A 19,102-nucleotide genomic window follows, 5' to 3' on the forward strand; every position below is an offset into this window, starting at 1 on the left:
CTCCTGTGTTGTGCTTGTATTTAAAGCAGTGTGTGCATACACTTCAGCTCCTCTGCAACCATCTTATTCCTTTACAGGATTCTAAAAATAGCAGGCTGCTCTGTGCTTGTGCCATTTTTAGTTCTTGCAATTTAAAGGGAAAAAAGGGCAGCGGGGATGGGGGGGGGGTGCTGCTTCATACAGTAGGGATACTATGTGGATTGCACTTTTTTGTGTGAATGGACACGCTGTTCCATCTTTGTTCTGAGGTGCTCCACGCTGCACCGGCAACAGCTTATTCACACAAACAGCTTTGAAGTGGCAGGTCTTCATGAGGTCTCCCATATTTATTGCTGGAAGTAAAACATTTTGTGAATGCAATGCAGTACGGTGTACTTCACGAGCATGCTGCACATATGCAGTTAACTGTCAATGGTTCATGATAACTGGAGGTTGAAAAGTATTGTATTGCTGGCATTTGAAATCCTATCACTGCTGCACAGATGTGTAACTGTAGCAACATAATTTGTGTTTCCCCTCAGCTGTCCAGTTTTTATCAAACAAGAATTAATCTGACAATAGAAAATATATTTGGAGCCTGTAAATGGTTCATTCACACTCTGCTCAGCTGCTGTGAGTTGAAGCAAATTGTTCCAAAAGGGAATTTCACACCTTTGAGTCAAAACTCATCAGGTTTCCCAAATATCATATGGATCAGGCTCAGAAGAAGATCCTCACGGAAAAGTTTAAATAACTGCGTTACATTTTCCTTTCTGGACTAATCCGTGAAGATCTTATCTTTAATGAAGCTGTCATCAGAATTGTTGGATTGCTTCAGTAATGTGCTCTCATAGCCTGCAGGCTCCACCTCCGTCATAACCAAGTCTGTAAAACCTGTCTGTGTCTACCAATACAATATGCATCACTTCCTGTGCAGCGTAGGAGCCAAAACTGGCCGAAGGTTGATTCATTACTACAATGTGTAGTAATTGGGGACTGGCGCAAAGTAGGAAAATGTACTCATTTAAAAAAATCGGGAATTATTTTGATTCATGTGTCTGCATAAATAGAATTAGTCCGGCTGAGTGCAAACACTGCTGGACCGAAGACGCTCGTCAGCGTCTGAACTGATCCATAAAGGCCACAACTGTAATGTGATGGACAGCGATAATTAAACCTGACTCTTTCAAGACTTCAACACATTAATCTGATGAGTTAAATTCAAGATCAACTGAATTTCAGTTCACAACCCTGAACCATTGAGTGTGACCTAATAAAACTGTAGTTCACATTAAGGTGTAAGTGTAACAAGAACAGGTGTGATTAAACCAGAAACAGAGTAAAATAAATTCCTCATTAAAAGTTCAAAATGTTCTGATGTTATTTCATAGAAAACATAAATATCGCATTGGAATACTGTCAGTTTTTATGATGTTAAGTGGTCAGACTGTCAGTCTCCAGTTGGAAGAGGCTGAGATTAATTAAGTTTCCGTGTCAGATATGAGTAACCTAAAGGTGAATCCAGTCTTTGAAATATGTGGATGTAAAATAATGATATCATTGTTAGAAAAGATTGTAGTTGATGAAGAAGTGCGTTTAAAAAGGTGAGACAGTGCCACCATGAGGCCGGTTTCCATGCAGTCATGTTTACAGCAGCAGTGTTCAATCAGTGTTCAATGCTACAACTTCTACAGTTTAAGCTTCAAGGAGTCAGAACACATTTTTTGTTTCATTCCCCAAAGAGACAAAGAAAAGATGCAGAGAAATGAAGTCATGAAATCCACACACTGCCTTTAATACTGTACATTTAATACAGATTCCACTTTAAAAGTTTTTTTTATAATGGTCAATGGCATATCCTTTTTCTGCCTTATTTCCATAAGTTAAGAAGCAAATGTAATAGCATATTTCAGTTTCTCTCTTTTGTACTTAAATTACCTTGGAGCAAAATCAGTTTGTAGGTCCCGTATAAATAGGAATGATACAGAAATAAAAGTGCAAAAACTGAGATTTCCATCCATTTTATGAAGCACAATTACTGAGGCCATATATAGTTCAAACTCCTTCCACCTCTGAGTTTAGTGGCACATTTCTTACCATTTAGCAAAAGACTTAAATACTGTCTATCATCTGTTCACTTGAAATTTCCAATTAAGTTACTTTAAAACGTGGCGCCATCTCCAGGTTGTAGCATGTTATTATCATCCTCGAGAACCTCCTTGATGCCACCTCCTCAGACCAAAACGCTAATATGTCATTAAGAATGACAACATGAGCTGTTCCTCCAATTAGCACAGATTAAAATCAAAATATTGCAGAATTAAGTGGAACTCGAGAGCCTTATTCTATTTTGTCCCCCTTCCATTTTTGCAAGTCAAGCATACCTAGAAAAAAAGACTTTCGTAACTTCTTGATGGTTCAGTAACAAGAGGTCCTGCGTTTGGCAGATAAGTGTGTGTGGGGGGGGCAAAATTATCTACAGCTGTCCTCTGTGATGTTTCGAACCTAATTGTTTGAAGAGTTCAATCTCAAAGAGAAAAAGAAGACAGACTCTACTGGATATGGATTTTGATACCTCATCTTTAAACACAACAGGTTTTCTTATAAGCTCTCTGGTCTTCAGATGAGTGTGTGCATGTCTGAGTATTGTTTATCTGGTGTGTGCATGACTGCGGGTACATCCTGGGATCCAGCTGGTTCAGTGCTTCAGGGCTGGCGGCGGTCCCTCTTGGTGAGCAGGTAACACTGAATGGTTCTTAGTCGGTCTTTGGCGGGGGCGAACTCCGGCTGCAGCTTCAAAGTGGACTCGTACCAGCGCATGGCCTTCTCAAACTCCTCCTGTAGTCAAGAAACACAACGACCACGTCGCCATGAGGACACACGACCTGCATCGCTAACAGCTGAGGACAGCACTGGTCAAAACTGAGGAGGACGCCGCTACGAGGAAGCAAAACAAAAACGGATGCAGAGGATTTGACTGAAGCTGTTACCATTGTTATATAGACGTTGGCGAGGGTAAAGTGGTTCACGACAAAGTGCGGGGCAATTTCTACTGCCATGCGGGCGACCGTGAGAGCGTCCTCCCATAGCCGAGCGTTCTGGAAGATGTTTGCCAGGCTGATGAGGGGCACATCCTGGTTCACAGTTCAGGAGGAGGGAAAAAGAAAATTGATTTTTGGATATTTAAAACAATCCTTTATTCAACAGAAGCACCAGGAGGGAACAGCTGACATGTAACTTGCCTTCATGTGATGGGGGGCGTAGTTGAGGGCCTGACGCAGGCAGTCGATGGCCCTCTTTCCTTGACCTTTCACCCTCCAGTACAATGCAGCCATGCTGGACAACACCCATGATGTCTGATTCTGCAGGTTGAGGAATGGGGGAAGGGAATAAATGCACAACTAAAAGCTCAGTTTTTCTACCTTTTCCTGCGGACTTGCAAAAAGCTAATGTGCTAAAATAACATGCTAGCTGCATCTTTATATTTCCAAAAATCCACAGCAAACAGTCTAAGCCACAAGTATGACAACAAACTCAGCAGGATCAGGGCTGCTATATAAGCAGCCATGAAATGGAGCAGTCATCTGCGTCTCTTCCTGCCAAAGAGACGTTCAAAAGTTTGAATGTTTGATTCACGCCTTCATTTCTTGATATTTTTCTGGTTTCCTCAGTGGGAAAAACCGCCTTTTATGGCTGTGATTATTTGATTTTCTGAAATATCTATATTGAGAAAATCTGAAGAGTTAGACAAACTGAACCAACATATGAGATTCATAATGGAGTGCTACTGTTCAGGAGGTGAACTGGAGGTAATACCTGTGACAGAAGAGCTTTAAAGAGTTGGCTACTGAGCAAGTGTTTATGCAGCTGAATGTGTTTTTACACAGAACCCATGCAAAGTGCCGTCCTCGCCAACTCAAACATTTTAATAGATAACTGTAGCAGGATATCGTAAGAAGGAAGGAAAACAAATCAGATCTCAACTTTGATTTTATGCAACAGAAAATGTGAGAGGATGTGGGAGCTCTTACCTTCTCCAGGACTTTAGCGATGCGTGTGCCCACCTGCTCAAAGGACTGAGGGGAGAACTTATCTTTGCCGAGGTTCTGCAGGACCTGGAGGTAAAGACCAAAGCAGACGTGACAGATCACAAGCTGAGAAGTGGAGCTGTGCTGATTACTGAATGACAGTCTGTCAGTTCCATCGTGTTTTCTACAGAGCCTAACAATGATTTCCCCCCTTGAGAGTTTCAATATGTTCGGACTGATCCTGCTGGACATAAAATTTGGTTTCATAAAGCGTCATTTAACTCGTGCTTTATGGACACACAGCTGTGGAGCTGAAACCCATTGGATGAGAACATCTGAACGTTCAGTATTTTCGCATTACCTCTGATCGATAACGTCTGTGATTCTTTTGGTTGGTATTTTTATGCTCCTAATGTTTGGGTAAATAAAGGGAAGAGTACGCATGTTAACTGCTGTAATCTATGACCTCAGCCTACCTCACGCAGCTGACTCTCTCCAGTGTAGTGGATGGCGGCACGATTGGCCACCCCTGCCAGGTGGTCGAGGGTGTGCATACTGGCAGCGAGGTTGGCGTTGCATAAAGGTTCGGCAGCTGGCTCCTGGAGTGGAGTGGCAAAGTCTATGTGCTCTGTGATACTGAAAAGAGACGGTGAAGGTGAAATATGAAATCAAACATAAAAGACCATTTTATTTAATGAAGCTTGGTTTTTGATATGCTGTGATGAAAGAACATCTGTTTTTTTTTCCCTTTGTCTTCCAGTTCACGTTCTAAACACTCAACAGGTATTCCACATAAACACTCCATACATTTCCAAGGTATGTTGAAAGGGTTTTCAAACATACAAGACTTTTTCCAGTTGTTCTGTAAGCTGAAGAGAACACATTAGAGCTGTCATTCCCAAAACGGCGTGCACACGGTCAATGTTTCAGTGCCACCTTAAGTCACAGGAAACACAAATCCTTTTAAAAACTCTTTGGAGCTGACTTGTTATTATAGAAGATAAGATGAACGTGTGTCCATGATCAGGACAGTGAGAGTCTTACTCAATATTCTTTGCAGAAACGGCTAAGCAGGTGCTAGCTACAGTGGTGAGGTCGACCCTTCGTGTCCGCTGGCACTCCTCTGGCCCTGGCCAGCCCAGACTTGTGTAGTCCCTCCAGCGACCTGCCCAGAAACACCAAAATCACATGACTCCTCTCTCAGTGGGGTGAAGTCCAGCACCTCCGTGCTTTTTTCTGTGTTTATGCTCGTGTAAGTGAATGAAATACTGATGTATGTGATACCTGAAGGGCCAGGCGACGGGATGGTTGGCCCGCTTATCTCCAAGACAGAGTGTCCTCCAGGCAGCGGCTCCCCGTTCTGGCCGTCATCTGAGCTAGCAATGCTGTCTGTCCCATCCACCTTAGCCTTCCTGACCCGCTTTACCTGAAAGGTGATCTGATGAAAAATAAAAGCCGCTCACTCATTCAGTTTGTCTTTACACATTTCAGTCCCACCCCAGTCACAGAGTTTGTTGATTATAACTCAAACATATTGTAATGCTGTGAAAAGGACGGTCAGGTACACTTACCCACTCGGCTCCGTCATCATCCTCGCAGTTTCCGAAGCAGGGCCCTCCACCAGCACGGGCGCCCATGACGCGGTCGTTCTTCAGCACCCGGATGCCTCGCAGGTCCCCTCGTTTGCCTCCGACATCCAGTGCTCCCTCAAAAGCTCCCATAAGGTCCTCCTTCAGCTGCCACTCCTCCTCCCCTTCCAGTCCTCCGCCTCCAAATGGGGTGGCCATTTTAGCTGTTCCTGAGGCAGAGTCCCGCTGCTGTCCAGCTGCTTCACCTGACCCATTACTGTCCAGAATGACCTCTGAAGGGGGGGGTGACAGGTGTAAACACAGGGGAAATGAGCCAATTGGAGTGGTGCTGAGCTAATGGAGCATTTAGCAAACCAATCAGGTTAAAGGATTACTGATGTGACACTGACAAGGTAGAGGACACTCAACTCAAGGACTCAGAGATGTCCATATATCACAGTGAGAGTGCTCACTTTTAAAATAAGGCGTTACTTCAAATTCTAGTCTGTTCATGTTGAATGCAGTTTAAATTTGTTGCATCTCAGGAGCAGCACTGAACTGCGACACTGAGTAATATCTTTGGCCCAAACACTCTCCTCTACAGATGGTTTCATGTGGCCACTGAAGGTGTCACAAAATCACATTCTTACTCTCAAATAGCAGGGAGTCCTCAATGGCAGAAATGGCTGGTGCATCCGGCCCCTCTTCGCTGCCCTCCCATTCCTCCAGCTGTATGCCGAGTTCCTCCTCAGCCACGCAAGCGGCACCCTCTGGATCAACACAAATCAAGTTTAGGTACACTTATTTTCCAGATTTTGACAATAGACCTGCGGCATGAACTGATTAGCTTGCATTAAAAAAAAAATGTCTTCACAATTACGTTGATTATCAGTCTTTGTTGAAAAGACATACAGCATGTGACAAACACAAATGTTAAATATATTCTCAAATGCTCTTTCTGTATATTCATAAAGCACATTTTATGGATCAGTATTTTTGGAGCAAAATTAATATTCTGTGACAAACATTTTCCCACTCTTAATGACTGAATTACATAATCAGAGTGTTTGTACAGACAAATACAAGTACAACTTCTTATCTGTAAAAAGGTTTCTGTAACTACTCTGTCGCTGACCGATACAGTTGTTCAAAGCGAAGCCATGAAAGCTCCCTCTTCTCTGGGAACAGTTCTCTCCTGAACAGAAAGTGATGCTGTTTATATTTCGAGACACAGCAACTGTGTTTGTTTTTTTGGAACAAACAAATCAGTCTTTCAGCTTCTCCCTCTATCTAAACTCTGCTGACTCCATTCACTGTCTCCGTTTACTCTGGCAAAGCTCTGCTGTTTCAACTTGGAAACTCCCGCTATCACTGGGAAGACATCAGATCTGTGCACTGCGTTACTGGATGTCACAGTCTTGCAGGATTCATAGGACACCCATGAAAACAGCTGTAGAAGTGCGATGGACACAAGGAAGGCGAGCTCGCAACAGGCACGTTTTTTTTTCTCCTCATGCTGCGACACTTGTTTCAGGCTGGACGAAGCTTTTACAATAAACAAATGTTGACTCGCCAAGATAACAAGTGCATGAGGCCATTCAGATAGCTACAATGAGAAAATACTCTGCATTGGATTATACCTCCGTGCACAGCAGGACTGCAAGAATACTGTTGCACCCTGTGGCCCTCTTTGTTGCACTGGTATGTTTCACTGTTGTTTGTCAGCTAGTCTACAGTGGTTGCCATTATTATGATGTTGGGTGAAGCTTCTTCTCAAGTGCAGCTACAAACCAATATTCTAAATCAATGTATGATACTTTGTTTTTCAAATCAAGTGTGGGAGGAACAGCAGCCAGCACAGAATTTAACATGAGAAAATTTGTGTATTTTTCTCTATATTTCAACCTTTTCGACCTAACTTGAGGTGGGTGTGTTTTATAAGCGCTGCTGTGACCTCATGTACTCAGCGTGCTTTATGGGAGCAATATTTAGCTTTGGAGAGTAAAATATAGACCGTTCTAAATTTGGCATCAGCTATTTTCTGCAGCCTAAATTATTGAGTGGCAAAATTTCTCCACTTCAAAGCACTTTTCTCTTCACTCCCACTGATATGAATAAAGAAGAAGGTGCAGTCTCTATTCGCCTCAGAAACGCAATATACTACTTGCTTCTCACAGCTACTCTCGCAGCTTTAAGGGAGAACAAGGGGGGGGGTTCTGAGTTTAAGATTTAAAAATCAAAATGTGTCTGGCCCCCCCGGCGCCCATTGGTTATTTGTAAGCATTAATGAAATGTTTTAGAAACCAATTTTTGGAATCAGAACAATAATTCACACTCATCAGATTCAATTTACTCAAAGGCACTTGTTTGTTAAATATCCAAGATTAAGAAACAGAGGTTTGTGTTGTGTTCAGCTTCTTGCTTGTCTTAAGCACTGTCTGAACGGTTAACCACAAGTAATCTATAAAAGCTACACTTCCTTTGACTATTGCTCCCTAACAATGCATCCAAATTCCTAAACTTTACCACAGTAAAGTTTAATCGCCTGCTACAACAAAATATGTTAGTGTGCCGTTATAAGCATTCAAATTCAGAGATAGCGATAAATAAGTCTGTGTGTGTTTGATTCACTCACGTGAGCAGGGCTGTCGCTGTGAAAGATTGTAAAGGAAGGGGTAGAACTGCAGACAACGCAGCAAAGGAAGGCTGCTGCGACACTGTTCACAGCCGGCAAGGGAAGAGAAGGAGGAAGAGGAGGAGAGGGCCGTCTCCAGAATGTGGCGGAACAAGGCCAGAGCACCTGTCACGTTGCCCTGGGCCAAGTGCACGCTCACCAGGCTGAACCGGATGTGGGGCTGAGGGAGGAGAGCAAAACAGAGCCTGGGAACATTAGCTGATGGGTAAACATATGGGAAAACTGAAACTCAGCTTTAGCAGCTATGTTTCAAATATATCTATAAATATATAAGGAACAAGAATTAAATAAATACATCCATATATCAATAATTTATGCATCCTGATTGTCCATGCTGTAATTTTACAGTCAGTCTTTTTTGTACACATGGAATTTATTGTAACTCTCTCCATGCTGGGAGAGGGATCACTCCTCTGTTGCACTTTCTTAGCTTTCTCTCATTTGTTCTATGTTAAAGGGGTTTTAATGGGGGGGGAGTTTTTCCTTATCTGAATTGAGAGAGTATGGATGGAGGATGTAAAGCTGCTTGAGGCAAATTTGTGATAAATAATACACATACACATGTACACATGCTATGTGTTCATCCTACAAAGGTAAGGGGTCAAAACATGGTTGATTTGGTCTCTCGCTTACTGTCAGATATTCACTCAGAGAACCAACTTGAAAGTGGATCTCTGAGTGAATATCTGAAAGAGTTGCTTGTTTTTGTCAACAAGCAAGTGTACCTAATATAATGGCCAAAACTGTAAAGTAAAGGTAATAGAGTGTACGCATGCAACTCCTAGATGGCAAAACCCAGTTATGTACCCGCGTGGCTTTACCTCTGACGCATTGACAGTCAGTGCTTGCTCCAGCAGTGTTTGAGCGTGGGCGGTCAAGCCGTGATGTAGCAGCAGGTTAGCGGCGTTGGTGAGGGACAAGTGACGGTGGGAGGGCGGGGCTGAGCTCAACATTTGGCGCAGGCACTGCAGGGCATGGCTGCCATTACCTTTGGCCCGCCAGAATAGAGCTGCCTCATTGTGGACCTGCCAGCGGGGTACAGTGCCCTATACAAACCAGAAAAATTCTGTTAGTAGTGAAAATGTTAGCCGATCCGAAGTATCAGTTTCTGGGCTGATTCCGGCACATTTTAATGGATCGGTATCAGCTAAAGTAAAGCTGATCAATCAGTTTCACCACGGCCTCTCTTCAGCCGGTGCGAGCATTTCACTCCATATGCAAGTAAAGCTTAGACTGTGTGAATATGAAACATTATTTGATCACTGCTTCCGATTGGCAAACCTGGTTGGCAAAATTCGAAAAGCTTCGATGCTAACGAATCTGATGTCTCTCCTCTCTCCTTTTCATTAGCAAAGAGCAGAGTAAAAAAAATAAATAAATAAGGATGCAGCTTCTCATTTTTAGCCAGCGCCGACCGTCACGTTTGTCGGTTGAAATGACAAATGCTGCTGGTGGCAGGTCATATCAGCTTTCACTAATTAATGTTAATTCCATGAGTAAATTGATGGCAGGCCAAAATAAAATTTGGATGCTGTCGTGTTTGTGTGCTCTCCGCAAGCTGGTGTCTGTACTCTGCCAAAGATTGTTTATGGGGTAACATTAAAAGAAGCATCACTCTGTAACACCAAGTGTTTCTGTGGGCACAACAACTCCAACAGTGTGATAAATACTTCTCCAGCTGACTGATTCACATCAATTTCAGGAGTCACATTGTCCCAGTTGAACTTTCCTTAACATTATAGTATCTGTAAGACAATATGTAAACTCCAGCTCATCCGAAATGCTGCAGCCAGAGTGCAACACATTACACCTCCACTGACAACACTTCACTGCTGGTACAGTATTGACAGAATTGATTTCATATCATCACAGCTTGTTTCCAAGGCCCTTAATGGTATGGCACCTAAACATATTTCTGACTTGCACGCTGGCTACAGCCCAACCAGATCCCTCAGATCATCAGTCATGAGTCTCCTGAATGTACCTTGAATTAAACCTAAATCAGGTGAGGGTGCATTTCGTCACCATGCTGCTGTCAAACTGCCTGATGCCCTGAGATCTGCTGCAACTACATCTTCTTTTAGAAGCGGTCTTAAAACACCTCTCAGCCTTTTGGTAGTTAGTGTGTGTGCATATGTGATGTGATGTATGTGTGAATGCTGTGGCAGGGAAAGGATAGGGGTTATAAAAACAATCTTATGTATGTGTGGGTGCATTGTATAGGTGGCTGAAAGGTTGTCATGTAGTGTATTTATGTTAACCTGTTTACCTGTGTATGGAAAGTGCCATACAAATAAAACTGACTAGACTATAATTTAAGATTATAAACTTTTATAGTTTTGAACCAGAGCCAACTGTAATTGGATCAAGCAGCTCGTGAAAAATAAAGTGTAGCAGTTTAGCAGGAGCCCTCTTACTTGTTTCATAGCTTGAGCTATTCTGGAGCCAATCTGTTCCAGCGTCCATCCTCCACTGCGCGACTGCAGTATCTGTAATCACACATATTATTATTGATGATTGGATTTTCTTCTGCACAGTTTCGACACCACAGACAACACTCACACATAGAGTAAGAACGTGGTAGTTCTCTAACATACTGCACATGGTTTCTATCCATCTCCATTATTTTCCTGTTCAAATCACACACAGGCTGCACGGTGGCGCAGCAGGTAGTGCGCGTGCCTCCCAGCAAGAAGGTTGCCGGTTCGATCCCCGGGTCAGGCGGGGCCTTTCTGTGTGAAGTTTGCATGTTCTTCCCGTGCATGCGTGGGTTCTCTCCGGGTACTCCGGCTTCCTCCAATTGTCCGTAGGTGTGAGTGTGATGTTTGTTTGTCCTTGCATGTGGCCCTGCAATCGGCTGGCGACCGGTTCAGGGTGTACCCCGCCTCTCGCCCATCGTAGCTGGGATAGGCTCCAGCCCCCCGCAACCCCGAAAGGGATAGGCGGTATAGATAATGGATGGAAATCACACACAGACATGTATATAAACAGGTAGACAGATACCTGCGAGGCAGAGGGATCTGGCAGCTCCTTTTCTTCCAGAGGCCAGTCTAGTGAGGCAGGCAGGAGGGCTGGATGTGGTTGGGGGATGGGACCACAGTTTGGCAGAGCTACTGTCTGAGGAGGACTGCTGCTCCCATAGAGGAGAGTCGCCACTGGGCTGAACATACACAATTAGACATATTTCACTCACACGTCATTTGTATGAGGCAAGTTTCAACCTATAACTCTGGAGGCATAAGCTTAATCTTTTCTCTCTCAGCTTCTATCTTTGCTTTGATGCGTGCTGCAGTCACAAAGATCTTACTGAGGAACTTCAAACTCAACATAGCTATGCTGCTACTATGCACCCAAGAAATTTGACCTCTGTTTAAATCTTGATAAATAATTCAGGGCATACTCTCATTTTCGTTCTCTCAATATCAAGAGTACAATTAAAACAGATACACACACAAAACATGGTGATTGATGCAGCACAAAAAAGCAGTTTTCTCAAATTTATTGGAAATTTACCATTTCCACTTTGAACATTAGTCAATCACTTGAACGAGTCAAAGAATGACTATAGGTCCAAAGTGATGTATTATGCCATGAAGGGCTTTATAGATAAATAGAAACCAATGGTTGTCATGTCCTGCTGTTAGAGATGCCCACCCACTGTTTTCACACAAGATTTCATAAAATAACTGTCACCAATAAAGAATCTTAGGGTGGGGAGACAAAGTGAATCTCAGGGTTTAAGAGTGGAGACAGCCGTGTCTCTATGGATAATGTCACCACAATCCAGGACAGACAAGAAGACAGTCTCAATTATTCGCTTCATACTGAGCACAGGAAAATTAGCTCAGTTTCTATACAAATATTCACCTTCTTGTTAAAGCCTGCTAACAAGTTTGTTAATACATAATTTAAATGCAACGTTTTGATCAAGCCAGGTACCAAGATATTTATACTCCAAGACCATCTCAATACTGTGTCCATTCAGAGTGGTAATATGCAAACTACTATCCACAATATCACTGGCTGCAGAGAATAGCATATGCATGAAGACGGGGGTTACAATTTGTTATTGAGGATGTAATATTCCAGACTTGGGGGATAGCTCCAGTAGAAATAGAGAGATTAAATAGATATGTAATTTGTTCAGCAACAAAAGGAGTGCAGAGCTTCAGTTGCTTTCCTATAATTAAAAGCTTAAAGTACCTCCTTAAAAAATCCCCCCCATCCAGGAATGTGTACCGACCTGAGGCCCTGTGTTTCAGGTGGAAGGTAGTAGGTGGGCAGCAGGTGAGCAGGGGGAACACTGGGATACTCCTGGGCACAGTCACTCCTCTGAGGCCACAGCATCCTCTGCATGTCCTAAAGTGAAAACACACTTTGCTCTCATTCTCCAACAACTGCATGGTTGAATAGTCATGTTATTACACTGTTATTACACCTACCATTTTTACACAACACTACCTTCCATCCACTACTGATATCAAAAGTAACAGACAAATTTTACAATATCCCTACTATACTAATGACGACATGTCATTCTGAACAGATACTTTTATATTTGTCTGTTAAACTATCAAAAGAATACAGGTGAGGCAAATATTACAGACTAATAATCAATCCCTCCAGGAAGGTTTTTTGACTATCCTCATATTCACATGCAAAGCAAAGTGTGACGCTACAGTTATTTGTTTTTTTTTACTTCCAGTGCAGTCTCTGAATTTTGTTGAGTGTGCATAAACACTGCAGAGGTATGGTTTGTCCTTTTGGTTTTAATTTGGTGGTGTACTCCGCAGTCACTGAGCCGACCTGCGGAAAAATAGATCCAAACATAAAAGCAGTTTCTCTGTCTTGCCTGTGTGTAATCTTGATGGCTGCCCCAGAGGGCAGCAGCAGGGTCTTGGTCTCCGGACACAGAGGGATGGAGCTGGGGGCTGGCTGCCGTCTGGTTTGAGTTGCGCTCCGACACAAGTGCCACACTGGATGCCACCGACACCTCCTCCCCAAACTATGAACAAAGAGAAATAGAGAGCAGTGAGAAACAGAAACTCTCCCCATTTGTTTAATACTTCCATTGATAAATATTCACTGAAACCTGTACAACAAAAAATTAAAAAAAAAAAAAACATCTCAAAAGACTCACTTGGACATAGTGGACGTGTTCAAACAGATCGCCACGGTGATAGCGCACAGGCAGGTCAAAGGGGCAGTAGAGGCTGCGCTGCTGCTGACCCAGCCGACACATCTGATGGTTCCCTGGAGCACATATGACACACAAGACTCAGGTGATGCTCAGCATTTTCTACCAAATCAGAGTAGAAGTGTTTAGCAATATGCATGAAGATCAAAGCTTAAAGTGACAACCCATCAACTCACACAGTAAGCTTGCTTTCTCATTCTGTTGTGAAGACAGTGATAAAGCTTCACCCTTCTCAGCGCTGATATATATATCACCTTTTTGCAGAGCACCTGCCTTATCACTTACGTTTTTGTAATTAACATGTGCATTTATCTAGCATCAAATCACAGTCAGTACAAGCTGACAAATTCTTTCTTGACCAGATAAAACAATTAACTTTTCTTCAGGAAAGAATATACTGGATACAGAATACCAAAAGTAATACACGCCTGGCACACCTCAGGAAGTGTTCTCTGCTCTATGTGCATGGCATCTTACCAAGCTGGGCTTCCTTGGCCATCTGGGTTTCATGGATAATGTTGCGGAGGATCTGCTCTTCCTGCAGCAGCTTGTATTTGTCCAGAGCCTCCTGTTGGTGAAGGTAGTGGTCATGCTGCTTCTGGTACTCCTTGAGCTCATTCAGAGTCCGCTGCAGGGATCTACAAATACAGGAAAGCGAGGAAGGGAAAATACAGCACAATTAGCAGAGAAGCACGGCAGGGAAGCATAGTCTATTAGGTGATCATCCTGCAACTGCAATACCCATGTTAAAGCTTTGGCATCTGTATAAAAAAATCCACTCTGCTTTCATAGCCAAACACTGACTGTCTGCCAGTTCTGGGCACTTTTCTTTTTCATACATACTCTGACTGCCTTGTGGAGGGGTGTAAGTGCAAGGAAAACTTCCCTACAAGGAAAAGTATTTTGGTTTTATTGTAATCATTAAAAGTACCAAACACATAGTTAATGATACTCTTACATTTTCCTTGCAATGCACTTTTCATAAAATCCTAGACCAACCAACCCTTGTTGAAGCAGAAATATGTTGAGCAGTCTCAGGTACTCTAAATTTGTAAAGAAAAGTTGGAATCATAAATTTGAGTTGATAGTGAAAAGGAAGAGAAAAGAGGAAAAATAAATAAATGGTAGAATGCCTCCTAAAACAACCTAAACCACGATCAAATGTGTGGTCTGTTAAACTGGTAAACTAATTTGTCATCTATTTCTTTGTTACTGTTGGCAGCTCACAGTGTCATGCAATGGGACATGTTTGGAAATGTCTTGATATCAGTCAATATCTTACGTCTTTGTAATTATTTGATTCTGTTTACAGGATTTAGTAATTCCATGGAAACAACCAAAGTGCTTCAACCTACCTGTGCTGGGCTTCCAGGCGCTGCTCCAGCTTTTGCTGACAAAGCACAGCATGTTTCCTCCTCAGGGCCTGCTCAAAGCCTGGCTGGGCCTGCAATGCCTGCTCATAACACAGCACTGAGTGGTTGTATTCCCCAAGCATCTGGTTAGACAGTAATAGAAGGAGACAGACAGACTATGGATACAGCAGAGGTCACAAACTGATTTGTTTCATGTAGAAATCATGCTGTAACAAAAGAAGAAAAAGAACAGAACAGAAGCAATAGCTGTGATGATGCCATTGTAAATGGTTAACCAGATGGTAAGTCTATGGATTAAATACACAAGTATATACTGTAGTGGAATAGTTTCTCTTTGTCTTACAGCATAGATGTTGCCTAAGGTGTAGTGGCTGGTGAACAGATCTGAGGTAAGGTCCAGGGCAGCGTGGGCAAGAATAGCAGCGTCTGCTGAGAAATGGGCGCGGTGCAGGATGTTGGCCATGTTGACCAGGGCAACATCCTTCTGCTGCCTACAAGAGCAACACACGCACGCAGGGTGAGAATGTGAACACCTGTGAGCAGTCTCAGACAATAAACAGCATGATATCCGACCGGTCTGACTGTACCTTGGGGAGAAATGCAGAGCTCGCACCACACAGTCCACTGCCTTCTGGGGCTCATTCTTCATACGCCAGTAAAATGACGCCATGTTGTACAGCACCCAGGATGAGGAGTTCTGGAAGACACAATCATTAACACGTGCACACTTTTTTCAGCTTCTTCAAAAGGACTAACTGCTAACTGATAGGACAATTTTGGTGAATTTTACAATGGATCTTAGCCACACACATGATTGGGCTGACTTGCAGATACTCTGAAGGGCTTGTATTGACAATGATTATTGCTTAAGTATTTTGGTGTCATGACACTATTTTCAAACTACACAGGCTGTCTGTCTGATGTTGACAGATAGAAAGTCAGATAAATACATATGCATATATGACTGTACATGTGATATATGACTTATTCTACATGCACTCCATGCTTCTCTCCAACATCTGTAAAGAGGAAAAGGGTGGTCTTGAATATTTATACATTTTAGTGAGTCAACTTGTACAGGCAGACCTTACCCTCAGTAACCCTTGATGGATGCGATGGCCCACTTCATCGACACTGCGGCCCAGCTTATGAGACAATGAACTAAAAATGGGATCCTCCTTAGAAAGCAGAGGGGAGGTCAAGTTTGCCCTCTCCTGCACACCCTAGAGCAGACAGAAGGGAAGAGTCAATTACCTGAAATTTTAGCATGTGACCAGTCAAACACAAAGGCTCCATCACTATTGTGTGCAAAATAAACAGAGGCCAGATAATCTCACCTGACAGCAGGGCTCAGTTTCTCTGAGCGTCTTACAACTAGATAAACAGCATACGAATTTCCAAAGCACACAGCCTAAATGACTCTTCAACTATATATAAACAAACATGATGTGCAGGCGAATACTCACTGGATAAAGCACCTGATAAAGCAAGTAAAGAAAATAAATGGATGACTGAATGAAATATAGAGGACTGGTCCACTAGAACAAAATATCAACTTTATATATTGGCACCTGGCCACAGAAACACCACAGGCCTTTAATCTGTACCCAAGGGCGTCATTTGTAAAACTGTTCTTGGACATAAATGCAACCTTAAGATAAAATCAAGTTGTTTTTGAGATCCAGAGACACAGATTACAGTAATTTGCATATCTCCTCACGCACAATCTTTATTGCTACCAGGGTCACAGAATATAAATGTCTTGTCCCCCCATTTGTTAAAATAATGAATATTTACGTACAAAATACAAAAAATGTACATGTAAATATCACAACCTTGTTGATGAACAGGAACACAAGCTTGGCTTTTTATAAAGAAACAAAACAAGCTTCCCTCTGAGCTACAAGAGGACAATTATTGAAACAATTTTCTTATTAATTCTGGATTACTGAGATGTAATTTGCCGACATTCAGCTTCATTCACTCTGGGCCTTTAGATTGCATTTCCCATTAAACTCTCTGGGTCATTGTGAAGATAATTACAATGTTCATCACTGCATTTAATTTAATAAGGTTGACTGCGCTTCCTTGTCTGTTAAATATCTGCAAAGTCTTTGTCAGAAAATTTCTTTGTCATCTTATATCTCATCTTTGGTGCTCTTGAACTCTGGTCCATTAACTTTTTCTAGTTACTATCTGATGTTGCAGTAACTGTATATCAGAATTGATGTAGATAAAACTGCCTTTGCTGTTAGCACCCTAATTATTAGGATAAATCTGTAAAGCTATCAACACATTTAAACATTCAGATCTACTTCAAGACCATTACTGATAATCATCCCATATTTGCCTATGCCTGCTTTTCCTGTGAACCCATACTGAGGTTATTTATTATTCTTTCAAATTAACAAATTAAAGAGCGGAGAGTACTTTCACACACAGAGCTACCACATAAGCCTCAACTGCCTTATTCCTTTCTGAACAGACTACAGACAAATTTTGGATCTACTCACCCTGAGATGCTGGAAAGCATGGATACTATAAGGTAGTTCAAACACTTTTGCACAGTCAGGCTTTTCTAGATCTGGAGGCATGGCTGACCGGGAATCCACATAGTCTTCAGGGCTACAGGAGAGGAGGAGAAAAATCATGAGAGACCACAAGACAATATAATTATAATCATAAAGAGACTGCAGAGTATGTTTAAGGGTGACTTAACTTGTCAAACCATACCTCAATGACTTAGCTATGCAACATTTAAATGGTGCTCCAACCACTAACCACTAAAACACTGTAGAGATTATAAGAGTGTGTACAGTGTTTTACTGAGGAGGGCTTACCTGATGTCTTTGCTTTCCAAGGAGATGTAAGTGCCATCATACAGGTCCAGGTCTCCCAGCGGCACCTTAGCCATGATACAGTCTGGATCCTCTTTGTAGTGTCTCTGCTCCAGCCCTGTGTCTCTGTCCTCATTCTCCTCGATATGAATCTTTTGTGCCACTAGCTGCTTCTGCTCAACAACAACCAAGGACAAATAATCACTGAGGACTACTAAGCATAAGACGTGGACAGATGGCAGAATAAGTAACAATGATTGAAGTAGTAATAGAGGGTAAGTAAAGGAGAGTGCTCTTTGCCCAAGGATATTAGATATTGGTACTTATTTCCTGCACAAATAAAATAAGTCTAAAGGCAAGAAACTCTTCCATTACAATTCAATATTCCTTTATAAGTCCCGCAAGGGGAAATTCCAGTTATAGAGATAAAGCAGAGTGAGAGGCCAAAATTAAACACACGTTGATAACACTGACACTGACAAAGTGAAAGCCACACACCTCCAGCTTCTTGAGGTAGTTCACACGAGCATCTTGCCTCATGAAGATCACAACGTCATGCGGATGCTTCAGGTTCAAAGGTGAGTGAACCTGAAACAAACAGTGCGGTGAGGACTGGTTTACAGTGAACATATTCGTGTCAGTCCTGCTGAGAGCGAATCTGATTCAAACACCGGAGTGATCTAAACATATGACAGCATATTCAAGTTAATCTGAGTCATGTTAGAAAGTGTCCGTCCGACTCTAATTTAAGATGAGCGAACTCAGCTTTTTAGAGCCCCAAAGTCTTTCACATAAACATAATCACGGTGTTTCTGTCTAAATGAAGGCAGCCGTTTGCTGGCAATGATCAGCAACCAAGGTAAAGGTTATCTCTAGCATATTAACAAGCGGTATCCAACGCGGACATTGACATGGGCCTGAAATTCTTTGGTCATCTTGACCTGAACACCAGCACCTAACGATAACGTCAGTTTTAAGGTAGGGTTAGCTAGTGTAAGCTAAGCGATTTAGCCAAACAAACTAATTTTGATGTTAATATCTTGTTATATGTTACGCTGCCGAAGCTGTCGAAACGAGTTTTGTTGAGTTAAAAGAGACTGTTAAAATTACGTTAATTAACCACATAGCAAGACGTGATCGTTAATGCTAACAAATATAGCTTTACAAGCTAGCCACCTAACGTAAGTCTTAGCAGGTAAATGAGCTAACGTTAACTGTCATACTTGCTGTTGAATTTTCCCATCCTCTGTAACAACCCAATGGGTCGTAGCTCCTCCGGAGTCCACTATAAGTATGCAAAGAAGGATGAAAAGCTTCCCCTGAAATGACGGTTTTCGTGAACAGTTGACACGACAGGGCAAAGACTCAGGACTGATCTTCCTGAGGTCCGCCATTTTTCTGTCTCAATTTGCACTGTGGCAACTG

General features: G+C 42.4%; 1 protein-coding gene across 2 annotated transcripts; it reads right to left on the reverse strand.

The window, feature by feature from the left end:
• Positions 1-1,745: 1,745 nt before the first annotated feature.
• Positions 1,746-19,076, reverse strand: ttc17 (tetratricopeptide repeat domain 17). 2 transcript variants are annotated; one of them, XM_070980689.1, is made up of 25 exons: positions 18,901-19,076; positions 18,176-18,265; positions 17,681-17,850; positions 17,354-17,465; positions 15,932-16,063; positions 15,428-15,537; positions 15,184-15,331; positions 14,823-14,962; positions 13,945-14,105; positions 13,411-13,523; positions 13,123-13,275; positions 12,514-12,629; positions 11,274-11,430; positions 10,688-10,759; positions 9,092-9,316; positions 8,211-8,430; positions 6,226-6,345; positions 5,579-5,868; positions 5,292-5,445; positions 5,052-5,172; positions 4,484-4,643; positions 4,011-4,094; positions 3,222-3,341; positions 2,970-3,113; positions 1,746-2,817 (listed from the first exon to the last, which is right to left on the reverse strand). In XM_070980689.1, exons 1-25 carry the CDS (start codon positions 19,069-19,071, stop codon positions 2,686-2,688), a joined length of 3,615 nt encoding a protein of 1,204 aa, XP_070836790.1. In that variant the 5' UTR covers positions 19,072-19,076; the 3' UTR covers positions 1,746-2,685. The 2 variants fall into 2 exon arrangements, with proteins under 2 accessions (XP_070836790.1, XP_070836715.1); XM_070980614.1 differs by having other exon boundaries at positions 17,681-17,853; positions 18,901-19,072.
• Positions 19,077-19,102: the final 26 nt, after the last annotated feature.

The sequence above is a fragment of the Chaetodon trifascialis genome, chromosome 1 (genome assembly GCF_039877785.1).
Source record: "Chaetodon trifascialis isolate fChaTrf1 chromosome 1, fChaTrf1.hap1, whole genome shotgun sequence".
Taxonomy (NCBI): domain Eukaryota; kingdom Metazoa; phylum Chordata; class Actinopteri; order Chaetodontiformes; family Chaetodontidae; genus Chaetodon; species Chaetodon trifascialis.